This window comes from Perognathus longimembris, chromosome 17 (genome assembly GCF_023159225.1).
Source record: "Perognathus longimembris pacificus isolate PPM17 chromosome 17, ASM2315922v1, whole genome shotgun sequence".
Lineage (NCBI taxonomy): Eukaryota > Metazoa > Chordata > Mammalia > Rodentia > Heteromyidae > Perognathus > Perognathus longimembris.
The window spans coordinates 41,235,822-41,253,248 of record NC_063177.1 but is presented as its reverse complement, the minus strand read 5'-3'; the positions used below and the strand labels follow the sequence as shown (position 1 = coordinate 41,253,248).

The 17,427-nt window shown below is 51.3% G+C and overlaps 1 protein-coding gene across 1 annotated transcript; it reads left to right on the top strand.

Moving 5' to 3' along the window:
• Nucleotides 1-9,638: 9,638 nt before the first annotated feature.
• C1ql1 (complement C1q like 1) lies at nt 9,639-17,161 on the top strand. Its single transcript, XM_048366119.1, has 2 exons — nt 9,639-10,235; nt 16,022-17,161. Exons 1-2 carry the CDS (start codon nt 9,639-9,641, stop codon nt 16,199-16,201), a joined length of 777 nt encoding a protein of 258 aa, XP_048222076.1. The 3' UTR covers nt 16,202-17,161.
• Nucleotides 17,162-17,427: the final 266 nt, after the last annotated feature.

Below are 17,427 nucleotides of genomic sequence, written 5' to 3'. Positions count from 1 at the left end.
ATCCCAGCCTACTACGCTTTTTGGAGCTGGGCTGGTTGTGAGAATCTTGCAGGAGAAGGAGTAGGATGGGACCTGTGGGGAAGCCTCACTTGCTGTAACCATCCACACTACAGTGTGGTCAGCCTGGGGAGCTAGACCTAGGGAGCAGAGACTGATTGTTGGTTATTGCTCCTCGATTCCCGTGCCCATCCCAGTATCCGACATACCATAAGCCATTGGGCATCATGTGGGGTTGCCTTTCCTATGTTCAGATCTTGAAGTAAAGCATTCCCAGTGGGACTTGGGAGTGAACTCCAGCTCTAAGTGGTAGAAGACAAGTTCCTGAGAACTGGCATCTCAAGGCCCAGATATCCTGGGCCTTCCAGTTCCAGTATGGACCAATGTTTAGTGGGTACTACTGAAATCTAAAATCAGAGCTGGGAGTGTGGCCCAAGGGGTAGAGGGCCTGCCTAACAAGCAGGGCCTTGAGTTCCAACCTCATCACTACCAAAAAATAACTTCAGATTGATGATTTCACATGAAAAATAACTTCAAATTGATGACGTATTGAGCCCTGATGAGTGGGACACTTCATAACAAGGTCATCATTAGATGCTGACCTAGGTTTGTTCAAGAAACCAGGAACTATTTTGTGTGTGTGTGTGTGTGTGTGTGTGTGTGTGTGTGTGTGTGTGTGTCAGAAGAAGCAGGTAGAAGGAACTGTATGACATTGAAGGGCCATGGCTGATTGTGTGGAACACTCATCTAGGAACTAGACCCAAGTGGGGATATTGAGGCAGGTAGGCAGGGGCTGTGCTCTTCCAGAGGGTAGAAGCCAGGACAGTGGCTTTCCATCTAAGTCTCTGGTGTCCAGTCCAGCTGTCTGCACATGGCTAGGGAGTCCACATCATTCCAATTTTATGCAATGAGAAGGACTGGGGTGATGCTCATATGGACTCCTCTCCTTTCTAGAACTGTGGGGTAGTGGAGGGGGAAAAGGAGCAAGGTACTTAGGGAATTTTCTTTCCTTGACAAAAGTCAATTCACCCCACCACTGAGAAAACTGGTCTTCTCAGTTGCCAGGGAGGAAGAGCAGGGGCTGAGGAGGAGAGAGAAGGGGAAGGGACAGTCTGAAGCTGGCATGTGCTTGTGACAGTAGTCTTGTGACAGTAGTGGTATGGGAAGGGTTAAAAATATTCCTAAAATAACCAAGTCAGAGCCTAAGCCAGCCGGCTAGTGCTGCTCCCAGAGAGCCAGATCTATAGCCGGAAAAACCAGCCTGCTCTGTGCCCTACCTCCTGCTGCCTGGCACTGTTGCTAATTAAGCCTTCCAGTCCCTTCCACCAACCTCTCCTGTCCAAGCAGGGGGCTGAGTGAGGAGTAAGCAAGGAGCCTGTGTCTCATCTCACCAAAGAGAGGCGACTCCAGCTAGGACCAGGAGTCTCGTACCCAGTATCCACCCAAATTGCACCCTGACTTGAGTTGGGATGGGACACAGTGGGACAGACAGGCGCAGTGCCGATCTTGTGGATGAGATCAAGGCTGCAGGACAGAGTCTACCAACACATACATGGCCAGCATGGCAGGATGGGGACCCCAGGAAGCACATAAAACATCAGCTTCTGGGGGCTGGGAATATGGCCTAGTGGCAAGAGTACTTGCCTCATATACATGAAGCCCTGGGTTCAATTCCCCAGCACCATATACATATAGAAAATGGCCAGAAGTGGCGCTGTGGCTCAAGTGGCAGAGTGCTAGCCTTGAGCAAAAAGAAGCCAGGGACAGTGCTCAGGCCCCGAGTCCAAGCCCCAGGACTGGCCAAAAAAAAAAAAAAAAAAAAAAAAGGCTAGGTCTGTGTCCACTGTGTTGGGACAAGGAAGGGTCAGAGGAGCCCCTCTAAGAACGTACCACATTTCCATTTCAGGAATAGGACTAGCTCCACAATCTGCAGAGCCTCTGGGAAATGAAAACATGGAGTCTGTTCAAACATGGGAAGGAATTTCAAGGTAGTGACAACAGAGCATTAAACTAAGTTCAATTCCCTTCTGAATGCAGGTTCTGTACATGGCATAGGCTACTTGCCCATGAAGCCAACTCTGTTCAGGGGTTCTATTGTAAGCATTTACTAAGCACCCACTGCTCAGCTCTTCTAATTTCACTTCCCTTACCATCAGAGTTCTGCCCCTTCCAGTGAGCATCCTCCTCCCTAACCAAATATAAGGATATGAGGGGATAAAGAGCCCTCTCAGAACATGAGCCATCCTGAACCCTGGCTGCTACTGCTACAGCCATAGTTCCACCCCTACGCCTAGTTGTTGGGACCTCTCGGAGCCCTATCTTCTATTACTTTCAGAGGGTCTGTGGGAACCATCCAGTACAGAGGTACATGATGAGGCCCTCCTTCCTGGCCATTTGATCTCCTACCAGTGAGATCCTGAAAAGAGCACCAGGGATTCCCATCTTGGTTCTGCCTAAGATCAGACCTATGACATTGAGCAAATCATTCTTTCCCTGGGGCTCAGTTTCCCTGTCAACTAAAGAGTCTCAAAGATCTCTCTCAATTGTAAGGTCTACCTGAAGTGGGAATGGGAAGGGAATCTTTTTTCCTATAAAGGACATTGCTAGGGCTAGGGGCAATGTCCTTAGTTCAAACCACAGTCATGGTAGAAAAGATAACATTCTGAGAAAGAAAGTCATCTGTAGTCATGCTGGGGACCAGAGCCTTCTTCCAGATGTTCCCATCCTCAGACTCAGATCCCAGGAAAACCAGTCACTTCCCACCAGCCCCAGCTCCTTCTCCACCCTGTCTTCCTCAATCTCACCTGGGAGCTGGGCCAGTGGGACTAGAGGAACCAAGTCTTAGGGAAGGGGAGAGGAGGAGGAGAGGCCTGCAGACTGTGCTAGCCAGGCAGGCTATCTCTGCTGCCTTTGCAGGAGGCTCAACATAATTGCACTGCCTGTCACTCCTGCGTCCTGCTATCTGTCTCTCCAGCTGACCCCACGCACCCGCTATTATATTGGTTCCTGATGGGGCTGCGGAGCCTCATCACTTATACATGCAGCTGGGAGATGCAGGCTGGGCGCAGGGAAACAGCCTATCTCTTAGGTCTCCTCCGCCCTCAGTCAGGGCCTTTTCCTATCCATATCCCTGGAGTTTGGCTCTGGGATGGGCAGCTGCTGATCAGAGTAGGTAAAGAAGATGCCCAGGGCTGGGCAGGTTCCTGAACTGCCCAGGCAGAAAACCCAGAGCTCTTTGGTGAAAGAACAATGAGTAAATCTGCTGCTGGGTGCTGATGGCTCATGTCTGTAAATCCTAGCGACTCAGGAGGATAAAATCTGAGCATCACAGTTCAAAGCTAGCTTGGGCAGGAAAGTCTATGAGACTCTTACCTCCATTAACCACCACAAAGCTGGAAGTGAAGCTGTGACTCAAGTAGTAGAGTACTAGCCTTGAGCATAAAAGCTCAGGGATAGCACCCAGGCTCTGAGTTCAAGCCCCAGAACTGGAGAAGAAGAAAGGAAGGAAGGGAGGGAGGGAGGAAGGGAGAAAGGGAGGGAGAGCAGGCCACCACTTACTCTTATCTCCAATTAAACACCCCAAAAAGCTAGAAGTAGGGGCTGGGAATGTGGCTTAGCCGTAGAGTGCTTGCCTAGCATGCATGAAGCCCTGGGTTTGACTCCTTAGCACCACATAAACAGAAAAAGCCAGAAGTGGTGCTGTGGCTCAAGTGGTAGAGTGCTAGCCTTGAGCAGAAAGAAGCCAAGGCCAGTGATCAGGGCCTGAGTTCAAGCCTCAGGACTGGCCAAAAAAAAAAAAAGCTAGAAGTAGTCTGGTACTGGTCGCTTACACATGAATCCTAGCTACTCACGAGGCTGAGATCTAAGAATCATGGTTCAAAGCTAGCCCCAGCAGGAAATGAGAATCTTATCCCCAATTAACCACCAGAAAATTGGAAGTGGAGCTGTGATTCAAAGTGGTAGAGCATTAGCCTTGAGCACAAAAGCTCAGGTACAGTGCCCAGGCCCTGAGTTCAAGCTCCACGACTGACCCCCTCCCCTGCCAAAAAAGCTAGAAGTGGAGGTGTGATTCAACTGGTAAAGTTCTAGGCTAGAATAAGAAAGCTAAGAGGCAGTACCCAGGCCCTGAGTTCAAGCCCTGTACTAGTATACACACAAAGAGTACTCAGAGCATCTGCCACATATTGGTACTCAGGTAATGGCAACAATATCCATCCTTATCTTCCTACCTTTATTAAACATTTAAAAATCCTTCCAGAAACCTGGAAATCCCCTTGCCCCCATCCCACCCCATCACTGACTCCTCTAATTAGTCTCCAAGTCAGCCAATTCTGCCTCTTGGCTTCCCAAGGTAGTCTAGGATCATCTCTTACCGAGACCACCAGAACTGCTTCCTAGTTAGTCTCTCTAGCAGCATTTTTACTCTATTTTAATCTTTCTTCTCCACAGTAGCTGGAGTGATCATTCTCATCTGAAAATTCTAATTATATCACTCATTCAACACTCTTCAGTAGTTTCTAATTGCCCTTAGGATAAATTGTAAACAACTTGTCATAGCTCACCAGATTCCCACACGCTTGGTCCTTCGCACCTACTGTTCCTTCTGCATGGGATATTCTTCCTTTCCTCCCTCCCCTACCTCTGACAGTCATTTTCTTCAACTTGCCATCTCCCTTGGTCAGTGCTTAATTTAAAATATTGCCTCCTCCAGGAAAACGATGCACATGCTGAAGCCACGTGTTCGCATAGCATGCCACACATTGCCAGGCAGTACGCTTGTCAGACTAGGTAGCAATTGCTTGTTTAATTGTCCAGGCTCCAGTGATACACTGTATACTACATGAGGTCAGAAGCCTTTTCTGGCTCATCGCTATGTCCTGTGATAATAAATCTGGCAAGCAGTCAATTAAAAGGGGTTTATAGAATGGATGGAGGATGGATGAATAGATGGAGAGGGGAAAAAAATGACACCTCCTCTGCAAGGTCTTTCTGGTATCCTCGGGCAGGCTGTTTTTCATTTGTGCTTCATAACACCTAGTTCAAACCCCTACCTAAGCCTTAGATTCCTCAGCCATAAAATGGGGGAAAACAATAATACCTGCCTCACTGGATTTGTACCATTAAATGACATAAGCCATGTAACAGTTTTAAATTCACGATAATAGGTTGTTAAGTTGAAATGAGGCAATCCACATAAAGTGTTTAGAATGCGATCTGGCACTTTGTAAGTGCTCAAAAAGTTGGCTACAATGATAATAGCATTTATCATTCCTTTCTGTCTGGGTCCCCCAACAACTACTAACCTCCCTGAAGGAATGGCTTAGATCTTCCCTTTGGGTATATGGCTACCATCACCTTGCCAATGCCCAGCGAAGTGTTTTCAGTAATTGAAAAAAAAAAGAAGAAGAAGAAAAAAGGAATGAATGCAGACTCACCAGCTGGTGAGTAAGGCTCACCCCCTTCATCACTCATAAACCCAGACACACACTCACACAGTCTCTTACACATTCACACCCACTCACATTCATTCAGAGCACCTCAAAATACCAAGGAACAGCCATCCAATTTCCTAAACCCAGCCATGCATAAGTTAAGAGCTTTGCCTTCCCCCGTTTTCTTGTACCCCTCCAAGCTACCCCAGCATTCAGCACCCTACTCTACCCCTGGAATAGGGAAGGGGAGCTGTAGGAGTAACCCTCACACTCAGCAAAGAAAAGCAAAGTCAGACTGTCAGCACGGGCTATGGCAGGGTGCTGCAGGCCCTCCCAGCAAAAGCATCCCTCTTGCCCCTTCCAGAATACCTGGCCCCTGGTGTTGGCCAGAGGTTGAGAAAGGGCTTCCTGGGAGCCAGAAGTTCATGCTTATAACTCTATTTAGGAGGCTTGAAGATAAGTCCTTAAGGCAGACAAATCTTCAAGATTCCATCTTCAGAATAATCAGGAAAAAGCAGCACTGGAGTTGTGGCCCAAGTGGCAGAGCACCAGGTGAGCAAAGAAGGGGCCCTGAATTCAAACTCTAGTAACAGGGGGAAATTTTTTTTATTCTTTTTTTTGCCAGTCCTGGGCCTTGGACTCAGGGCCTGAGCACTGTCCCTGGCTTCTTCCCGCTCAAGGCTAGCACTCCGCCACTCGAGCCACAGCGCCGCTTCTGGCCGTTTTCTGTATATGTGGTGCTGGGGAATCGAACCTAGGGCCTCGTGTATCCGAGGCAGGCACTCTTGCCGCTAGGCTATATCCCCAGCCCCCGCAAATTTTTTTTAGTAAGCCAGATGTGATTGATGGTGCACACTTGTAATCACAGCACACGAGAGGTAGCAGGACCCCAAGTTTGAGGCCAACCTGCACCTCGTAGTGAGGTTTCTCTCTCAAAAACAAGAAATAAAAATAAAAGCAACAAGAGGAGGCTTGGGGATCAAAACCCTAGGCTTCCTTCTTGTCATTTGGCTCTGGCTCTGAACCTTGAATCTTAGACGCATTTCCCCTCCCTCCAAAGCATAGAGAATTTCAGGAAGATGGTAGAACACGGGTGAATTAAGGCCTGGAGAGGTGACATTAGCTCCCTTTTTTTTTTTTTTTTTTCTGGGATTATACATGAGTCAGATACTGAACCTAGCACTTTACTTACATTGTAGATCCTTGAATCCTCATAATTACTCTTTTTTTTTTTTTCCCCAGAAGAAAACACTTGAGACCCGCTTGTGAAGCAGGTTACCAAAGCATTTGGTTGAACTGGCGCTGCACGCAGGTCTTTTAATTCTAGTATCTTCGATTAACAGGCCTTTGAGAAGCGGAAAGGCGTGGGGAGTCTCCAGGAGTTGGGAGGGGGAGACACCACGCAGTCCGTCGAGATCAGCCCGGCTTGGTCTTCGGGACCTGGAGGTCTGCGCACTCGCGGGTGGGGGTGGCCTCTTGGCGGGGGGGGGGCCTGGGCGGGGCCGGGGCGGTGTCTGGCAAGCCCAAGGGAGGGCCCTCGAACCGATGGCTCCGTCTCACAGGCCAACATGGTTGTTAATTAAAGTGCTGGCACCAGCTCCTCTCTGCAAAGTTTGAAGCCGTTATTTTCCACTCCAGCGAAGCGGGGAGAATCCGGCTGGGCTGACGGAGACGCCACACCGCGCCTGGGGAGCGGGCGCGCTTTCGGGGCGGGGTGCGGGGCGCCGGGCCGTGGCGGCGAGCGCGCCTCCCGGACGCCCGGGCGAGGCCCGGGGGTGGCTGCGCCCGCCCGCTCCGAGGCCCCGCAGGCCGGCCGGCTTCCCCCGCCCGCTCTGCGCGGGTGGCGGTGGCGAAGGAGCCCTAGCAGCGCCGCGGAGGAGGGGCCCACGCGCACGTCCTGGCTGGGGGTAGGGGGTGGGGAGGGGGGGGGAAGGGGAGGACATGGTGCAAATCAGACTCCAGTGACCATGCATGTGCCCTGCGGGTCACCAGCTCGGTCGTTTTTAGGGGTGTCATATTGAAGAGCCTGCACGGGGACTGGTAGGCCAGTTGACAGCCAGGAGCTGAGCACTACTCAGCCTGGCTGGGGAGGTGTGGGTGCCCGCGCCTCCCCCTTCCTCCCCTCCCTGCACTTTAGACAATACAATTGGAGGTTGGAACAGCTGGGAGCCAGACTGCGGGGTTGCAATCTCGGTTCTGTCAGTTCTTACTTGTGTGACTTGGGGCGCATCTCGTAACTTCGCAGCGCCTTACTTCTCCATATGTAAAATGAGAATGATGGTGGGCTTTACGTGCGGATTGGTGTGACGATCAAGAGATCTCGTACCATACAGGTCCTGGCACACGGTGGCCCTGATTAAATGCTATCTTTTGAATTGTAGTAGCAGAGCCCTCCCTGGTGGGCTGGCTAACAGAGGGTGAAAGAGGTGCGGTAGCCAAGCACTGGGCCTCAGACAACGTGACAAATATTTTGATGGAAGCAGACACATTTCAGTTTATGCAACCTAAACACTGCTGCAGTAGAAGAAGGAAGTCTCCTCATACGATCTGATAGGGAGAGGAATTGGGGGGCCTATGGGAAGCGGAGAGGCTAGAGAAATTAGCCGATGGAAAAAAACATGACCACCACCCAGGATGTACTTGAACTGATCAACATTGAGAAATAACATGGCGTCCTCTACCTTCTCAGGATCCCCACTTCTCCCTTGTTTTAGAAGCAGGAATAATAGGATGATCAGAGGAATACAAGCAAAGAGGCCTCCAGGTAAAAGCAGCCTGGCAAGTAACGGGATGAGGAAAGCAGAGGCCAGGAAGGAGTTGAAGATCCTGGGAGATGTGGGTCCCAGAGCAGTCAGAACCAGACAAAAGGAGAAGGCAAGGTGGCTGCTCTCCGAACTGCAGATCCCTCTGGACATCCTTGAAAGCAAAGGATCTAGATGGGTGATTTGCAAGTGTTTAACGGCTTTCCCCAATTCTTTGTCTTCTCTTCTTTTCCCTCATCTCTTTCTAGTCTTGCCCTCAATCTCTCCGTTCCCAGAAGAGAGAGGGGCATTGCCTCTCGTCACTACTGCCCCCTGCGGGTTGTGGTCCTTTGCCCTTCCTGCTCTGTTTTCTTCTCCCCACCCCAACCCTGCGCTCTCTAGCTCTGCCTGTGGCCCTCTCTTCCGTGGCCGTGCTCTCCTGCTTGTAAGCCTGATAGCCCCCTCTTCCACAGCTTTAGCACGCTCCCTTCCTAAGCAACAATAGGCCCATGTAAGGATGTAGCAAACATGTAGCCCCCCACTCCCACTTCCCCCGAGACGACATTGCTTTAGTACATTTTATGACCATATAAGGTAACGAGATCCCCTTGCAAGTGACCTCCAGGGTCAAGGCAACTGCAGGACCCCCCTACCCATAGCTGCTATCAATTATAGCCCAACATGATGAAGCCCCTGGTCCGCACGTCCACACCGAGGTTCCGGCCACTAAGACCTCCTAGCTTATATATGTCACCCCAGACAATAGACCGCACTTCTCATTTCTCTAGGTGAGAAGGAGTCTTGCCAGTCGCCTTTGCTGGAAATAAACTTTTCCTTTGTTCTTCTCCACCTGGATGTCTGCGTGGTTTCTGGCAATGTCTAATATATTCGAACACCTGCCCTCTAGGCTCCTCTCCTATTGAACGGACTTTAGCCCCCTTTTCATTTCCAAGTGCCAGCGGTTCTGTTTCTCGGTCTCCCCTGGTCTCCACTGGCGCCCACCTCCGACTAGGAAGCCCCGCCTCCTTTCTGCCCCTCCCGCCCCCAAGCGCCCGCCGCCCAATTAGGCGTCGGACCCGCCCATAGCCACGCCCCTCGCGCTCCGGAGCCGCGCGGAACTCTTGGGGCGGGGCCCAGAGAAGGGGGCGGTGGCCCGAGCGCGGGGAGGCGGGAGGAACCAGGCGCGAGGCGGGAGGCGGCGGCCACCTCACACTGTCCGGCCGCGCAGCGGGAGGGAGGCGCGAGGCCGGAGTCGCCGGCTGGGCTCCGCAGCGCAACCAGCGCAGCGCCGCGCCCGGGTCTCGACCCCATGCCCGCAGCCCCGCCGGACCTCCCTTGAGCGCGGGCACTCTGCCCGCGCCCCCTGCCCGCCGGCACCATTGCCCCGACGGCGCGGCCGGGTGGCCCGGCTCTCCCCAGGCTCCGCGCGGGCCGGAAGACCCTGCTAGCAGCTGCCGCGGGCGTGGTGATGCTGTTGGTGCTGGTGGTGCTCATCCCCGTGCTGGTGAGCTCGGGTGGCCCGGACGGCCACTATGAGATGCTGGGCACCTGCCGCATGGTGTGTGACCCCTACCCCGCGCGGGGCCCCGGCGCCGGCGCGCGGCCCGACGGCGGCGACGCCCTGAGCGAGCAGAGCGGCGCGCCCCCGCCTTCCACGCTGGTGCAGGGCCCCCAGGGGAAGCCGGGCCGTACAGGCAAGCCGGGTCCCCCCGGGCCTCCCGGGGACCCGGGGCCTCCGGGTCCCGTGGGACCGCCCGGGGAGAAGGGTGAGCCAGGAAAGCCAGGTCCTCCGGGGCTGCCGGGCACCGGGGGCAGCGGCACCATCAGCACGGCCACCTACACCACGGTGCCACGCGTGGCCTTCTACGCTGGCCTCAAGAACCCTCACGAGGGTTACGAGGTGCTCAAGTTTGACGATGTGGTCACCAACCTAGGCAACAACTACGACGCGGCCAGCGGCAAGTTTACGTGCAACATTCCCGGCACCTACTTTTTCACCTACCACGTCCTCATGCGCGGCGGCGACGGCACCAGTATGTGGGCAGACCTCTGCAAGAACGGCCAGGTGGGCCGGGACGGGGTACGGGGCTGGCCTGGGGACAAGGCACCTGGGGAGCCCGAGGAAAATGCGCACCCTATTGCGAGTTGACGGGCACTCCAGGCAGGCGAAGGTGGAAGCCCCAAAGTGGCCCCCTTAAGCATCAGCGATCAGCAGGCACCCCTGACTCTTTGGTTTCGGGGCGCTAGCTCTAAGGCAGATACTGCCGGGCACCCGCGGGGCGGAAATGGGGGAGATGATAACCGAACCAAGCCAGAGCACTGGGCTCTCCGGCGCGCGTTCTGGCTCTGGGCAAGTGGATTTTTGGCCATATCAACTGAGAGCCTGGCTAGCTTCAGGCTGACGCCAACGGGCGATTTAGGGAAGAACAAGGCTCGAGGGCACTGGGTAGAGAGAGGCAGACTCCACGCCCGCGGGCGCTTAGTCGCGCGGGGGTGCGCACTGGCGGGGAAGGCGGGTAGCAGGAAATGTTTTAGGCACAAAGGCAGAGAGGGAGTCGGGCGCGCAAAAACCTTAGCTGCAGTACATCGCCTCTTTGGGGCTGATCTGACATTCTGCATAATCCGAGAATGCAAACCCCCTCCCACTGTGCCAGAGAGCTACCTAGCGCAACAAGGCAGCCTCCAGAGAAAAGTTTTTCCTCCAGAGGCGGGGTGGAGAGATGGAAAACTCCTCTTCAGGGTCTTCCAGGTCCGACTCCTCCTTGATCCTAGTATGTGGTGGCCCTGTCTGTTCCCTAGACTGCACCGGAATTCTGATACTGGAAATGCCTATGTGCAGCACTTTCCTCAGAACCAATATGGACTCAGCCCTGTCCCAGAGCAACAATCCTTCTAGGTCTCTGGCTACACTACCTCCCTTCCTAGTGCTCCCAGATCTTTTTTGCATGGGGGCGCCAGGGGGTGTGGTCATCATGAGCATTCTCTTAAGAGGGACACCAGGTCAGACTAAATCTGGGCTAGTGAGAGGTAGTGCCATTGAGACCAAAGATGTTGGAACCCTTCCTTCCCACCAACATCTGGACCCTGAGAGTCGGCTTGCCTGGGGGTCTTTTAGGTTTGGAGGAGGGGATAGGAGTGCACAGAAAACCTCTGAGGGTGGAATCTGCCCCCTTTTCTCTTTCTTCTGCCCTGTAGGTTTCTCCGAACCCTCTCAGTTCTGCCTCTCCTTTCTGCTCATGTCCATTTCTTTCCTGTGTCTGATCATCTTTTATGTCTCTCACTGGCTTCTGGTCTTTCTCCTCTGGTCTAACCCCCCTTCCCCTCCCTCTTTATTAATGATTGTGTCTCTCTTCCACTTGTATCAGGCTTCATGGTATCTCTCCTCTTTGTCCTTGGTTCCTGACCAAATGGGAGATCCCAGTATCCAGCAAGTACTCATTCTGCAGACAGACCCATGTTCCCCTTATTAATCACCAATAAGGGATGCAGCAATGTCACCTTCATTCATGGAATTTCTTTCTTCCCCCAAAGTTTGGGCTGGCAAAAAGCTGAGGTTTTAGGGCCTGGGGGTTTGTCTGGATAGGCAAGTGGTCAATAGGTCATCACTGGGCCCTCAGGGAATGAAAAGGGCCTGAAAGATGAAGCAAGAGGAGGCCTCAAAGATGACGTGTTTGGGGTGATGCCACTTACTTCAGTTCCTAGGAGGTAAAATTGCCTCCAAAGCCCCTTCTTTACACTGTAGTAGAAACTGTGCAGTAGAAGCAATGCCTGATGAAGGGGACTCACAGGCTACTAGAAAAAGATAGCTTTGGATAGCATTTACAAAGACTTGTTTTTTTTCCTTTGGTGGCACTGGGGTTTGAACTCAGGAATTCAGGCTTCCTAGGCAGGCACTACTGCTGAGCCACACCTCCAGTGAGACACTCTGGTACTCAGGACCACTCTCTCCAAACAAAAACCCAGCAGCAACAATGAGGCCTACAACCTTATCTCTCACATCCCTTTGTGACTTCTAGGTGTCCATGGGCTCATCTGGCCCTACCAGTCATTCCACTTTAGTTTGGGGCCTTACTAAGAAGTAGGTTTGTGGTTTAGTCCTACTTGTCCAGTAGGACTTCAAGGCCTATGTAGGCAGGACAGTATTAGTACAATAACACGCCCCAATTAGTAAAGGTAGACTAGGAGCCCAGGTAGTTACTTTTTTTTTTTTTGCCAGTTCTGGGGCTTGGACTCGGGGCCTGAGCACTGTCCCTGGCTTCGTTTTTTTGCTCAAGGCTAGCACTCTGCCACTTGAGCCACAGCGCCACTTCTGGCCATTTTCTGTATATGTGCTGCTGGAGAATTGAACCCGGGGCCTCATGTATACGAGGCAAGCACTCTTGCCACTAGGCCATATCCCCAGCCCCTTACTTTTTTTTTTTCTTTTCTTTTCTTTTTTTTTTTTTTTTTTTTTTTTTACTAGTTCTGGGGTTTGGACTCAGGGCCTGAGCACTGTCCCTGGCTTCTTTCTGCTCATGGCTAATACTCTACCACTTGAGCCACAGTGCCACTTCTGGCTTTTTCTGTTTAAGTGGTGCTGAGGAATCAAACCCAGGGCTTCATGCATGTAAGCCAAGCACTCTACTGCTAAGCTATATTCCCAGTCCCAGTAGTTACTCTTATCCCCAAGACAGATGGGCTTGAAGAATGGTTCAACATGTATAGACTCACATGACACTAGGGAAAGGATGATGGTAGATCAGGCCCATAGGTGAGGAAACATAACTAGGGAGAAAAATAGATGGTCAAGTGTAGGGAAAATATAAATGGCTCAGAGGTGAAAGATGTTTCAGTAAGTAGAGAAAACAATGATAGGGCTGGGCAATGGGTTGGGAACTGAAAAGAGGAGTTTGTATTTCCCCTGCCTTTCAGATCAGGACCTACCATGGGCTTTGTGTGCCTGGCTTCCTGTGTCTGCACAGAGGATTTCAGAAGTTCTTTGGGAAGGCAGAGCCAAATCTGGCCTTTTCTTGGGGCAAGACAAGTTGGAGATGGAGGTTGCCATCTTCATGCCTAGTGCTGAGATTCCTTGTCTGAGGTTCACTGGCCCCTCTCCCTAGGATTAGCTTTGAGTCAATACCCCTCAATCTGCTGGCACCAAGCACTGGTCATTAGGACATGAGGAGCCGGAGGAAAGGACTTTAAGGCTGGGCAGTGTTGTGGGTGAACTGAGCTGCCCAAAGCCACCTCCATATTCAAATGAGTCAGCGAGTACACAAAATTGATAAACTGGGCTGGGGTAAATACTAGGGCTTGTGGCCAGAGTGCTGCTTGGCAAAGGAAGGGATTTGGGGAAGCCCTTGTCCAAATGGACCAAGGCTTGGACAACAGAGTCCAACTAAGGTACAAATTGACCTAACTGGCAATCACCTGCTTTCCTGGTGGCAGGTTATACCTATATATTTAAGCCTCCAGCCTCAACTTGGGACAAGAACACATTCCTCCCCCAACCCAATTCCTCAGGTGATGCCACTGCCTCAGTTTCCCTTCCTGACAACTGGAGATATTTTGACAGTGCCCTGGCCTCTTCTCCTCCTTCCCCCCACCCCCATGATCACAGACCTGCTTTCCTGCTTCCATGGCAACCTCAATTCCCCCAACTTCCCTTAGGCTCCCGGTAGGAACCAGATGCCTCATTCACTTCCAGTCTTGGGCAGAGAATTGGGACCCCTGGGTTCTGTTCTTGGATCCCCTACTGTCTGAGGATGGAAGGGCATAAATTCTCCCTGCCTCCATGGATAATTAGGATAATTACAGCAACAATCATGGTGATGAATAAATAATAAACAAGCATACCAGTTCTGATGCCTGTCACATCACCAGGAGATTCCTGATGACAGATGACTATATTCTGATGGATTTGGCTATTAAGGAGCACACTGTTTTAATGAGTTAAGGCTAAATTAATCTGGGTAATAAAAATAATTGTTATTAGTAGTAATTTATTAGCAAAGATAATGAAATGCATGTATAATAATAAATACTACCAGGATTAGGGCCCAGGGAACAATACAGAAGTTGGCTGCTTGCTTTCAGCTCTTTACTAAGTAGCTCAAAGACACATCAAGATTTAAATTTTCCTTTTCTTTGCCATCCAAAAGCTTTTGTGAAGGTGGAAGTGGTGAGATGAGTTCTGGTCCATCTTTCTAGACAAAGAAACTGACCTTGACACAGACTCTCCCATCATTTTGTTCCCTCCCACCTTTGGCTGGACTAGGAATTTTCCAGCTAATGGAAACAAATAGTCCATCCCAGATTTAGGGAGGTATTGAAGGGAGACAAAAAGCTGGAAGGATCTGGGATTTGGGGGGAAGATTACAAATACATTGACTCCTGTTCTTTGTGGCATTACTGCTGAGTCAGTATCTTGGGCCCAGATGATCTACAGTTCTGCCTCCAGACCTACAGAGGGAATAGGCCCTTCCCCTAATTTGGGTTGATTCAGTGGAGACCTCAGTCCTAGGATAGGCAGCAGGATGGAGAACTGCCTTCAGGGAAATGGGCAGGTTAGAGAGGGGCTGAGGACTTTATTCTGTGCAATCTCCCTTCACGATCCAGGTGATGCTTCTACTCCCCTTCTCTACCCAAGATATCCTGGGCAGGTCCCAGTCTCTAAGGCTGAGGCAGCACATCGCCTTAGCTGTTTGAGAGGAATGTCCACAGGTAATTTAGCCACTACCACTCATCTCCAACATCTTGTGATAGAGCTACTAAAAGTGACAATAAGCCTCAAATCCAAATGCTGGCATCCTATTGTTCCATCCCTCCGCCAGCCCACCTGCCAACCACCTATGTGCCCATCCCTCTTGAGAACAAGTACTAGCAAGGATGTCTGCTTAGACTAAGAGCTGCAGATGGATGTAAGGCCCTGATTCCTTTCTTCCCACCCAGACCCTCTCTGCCTTCCTGAGCTAAGACAAGAGGAGTTCTTCGGCCAAAGTAATACTCGCAGAGATATAGCTAGGCCAACCTCTAGGCCAATTTAAGTCTTGGGAGGGGAAATAATTACCTGACAGGACTTCTTTCTCACTGTCCTTGTAAAAGAGACTCAAATGGAGTTTTTAGACAAGGAGAGCAAACAATCCTGGTTCTGTGATGGTTGCTTACTAGCAGCCCGATACTGGTCCAGCTGCTTGACCTGTGGAGCAAAGGTACGTCCTTTTGTCCATCCATAGAAGTGCAGGGGGTGTGGCTTAAATATAAGTCATCATTATTATTAAAGCAGAGAGATAGGCATGCTGAGGAGAGAGGGAAGGACTTACAGGCTGGGCCATCAGAGGAGGTAGTGAGGGTCTCAGAAGGCCAGATGGGAACACCTGCTGTAGTTGGGGAGCAAGATCTACTTGGACTCCAAGTTCAGACCCAGATGGAGGCTGGGAATATGGCCTAGTGGCAAGAGTGCTTGCCTCATACACATGAAACCCTGGGTTCGATTCCTCAGCACCACATATATAGAAAACGGCCAGAAGTGGTGCTGTGGCTCAAGTGGCAGAGTGCTAGCCTTGAGCAAAGAGAAGTCAGGAACAGTGCTCAGGCCCTGAGTTCAAGGCCCAGGACTGGCAAAAAAAAAAAACAACAAAAAAACCAGACCCAGATGGAGTCTTGCCCTTGAATCTAAGGCTTCTTCATTTCTGTCTCCCAAATACATTGTGTATATTAGGAGGGGCTTGGGGAAGAACGTCATAGAGAAGCAGGCTGAGCTTCCAGAAAGGGCTGAAGCTCCCTGCCATGTAGTCACCTTACCTCCCTCCCCTCTCACCCCCTACCCTTCACTGCCCCACTACCCATTCCTGCCCCAACCCCATCCGGCAGGTGCGGGCCAGTGCCATTGCTCAGGATGCAGACCAGAATTACGACTACGCCAGCAACAGCGTGATCCTGCACCTGGATGCAGGTGATGAGGTTTTCATCAAGCTCGATGGAGGCAAAGCACATGGAGGCAACAGCAACAAATACAGCACTTTCTCCGGCTTCATCATCTACTCTGATTGAGCCCTGGCCATGGCTCTCCATCCTCTGTTCTTCATCCCCCCAGGATCCCTTCCCGGGAGAGGCAGACACTAACCCATCCCTTACCTACTCCTGGCTGCCTGACCCTGGCCACCGACCTCCCTGGCTGAGAAGCCCCCAGCTACCCTACGACCACCTAGGCTATAGCTAGGCATTTCCACTGCAAAGCCCCTGGCAAAAGATGTCCTGATGGAGGCAGAATGACTGCAGGGCCCCAGCCTGCCCTGTATGTTTCTATAATAGAACTGTTTATTGCCCAACCTAGCCTGCTAGCCAGCAGTAGCACAGGGATGGCGGGGTGTGTATGTGTGCGTGTTAGTAGGTTGTTTCCTGCACTGAGATAAGCTGCCCTTCCTGGGGGTAGATGAGGGGTGGTAGCTTCCCAGCACCAGAAACACTCTGGCCCAGTTGTGTCCCATTTGACCAAAGTTACAATTTTTTAAAAAAAGATTTCCATCCTGCAGGGGTTTTAGTATGTGTCCTGAGGAGGAATACAAGAGGGCGCCATAATTCCTGCCCTCTAGATTGGTAAAGGGATCTGTTGCAAGCTTCTGGGGACAACCGGATGCCAGCATGAGAGCTACTCTAGGAGGAGAGAGGACAAAAGACCTGCTACCCACATAGCCCAAGTTGGCCTGGGCATGGGAATGGAAGCAGCTCAATTACATCATCTTCCATGATGGGAAAGTTCCATTTTTGCATTGCTAAAAGTGGCACCAGCATTCTCAAAGCACAGGCAGTCCTTAAACTAGGAGACCAAGGGCCTCCTCCCTGTGACACTGTGTGGTCCTGGACGAGTCACTCCTCTCAGACTAGTGTTAAGTTAGTGATGGCCATTTTAGAAGGAGCAAGCTTTACACTAAAGGCTAGTGACCGAGGGCCAGGCACCTCACCTGCGGCCTCAGTTTTCTCATCAATAAAACATAGATAAGGAGAACAACCTTGTTTGAGGATTAAAGAGGTATTCTGTATGTGCTCAATAAACATAAATATTATTATTTATACATCACTCTAATGTTTGCAGAATGCTTTCAAATATGTCATCTTAAGTTTCCCCCAAACATCCTGGAGGTTGGATGGGTATGTTTGCGCTCTAGGAAGATTAATGTGACATAATTATGAAGTCTTATGGCTGCGTTTGAATCCAAGACACATTAAGATTTCCTGCCATGGCCACTGTTCTTTCTTCTAACTAGGGGACCATGACA

Coding starts and splice junctions, on each gene's coding strand:
- C1ql1 (XM_048366119.1), top strand. CDS start 9,639: ATGCTGTTGGTGCTGGTGGTGCTCATCCCCGTGCTGGTGAGCTCGGGT. Junction 10,236..16,021: donor ACCTCTGCAAGAACGGCCAG/GTGGGCCGGGAC, acceptor CCCATCCGGCAG/GTGCGGGCCAGTGCCATTGC.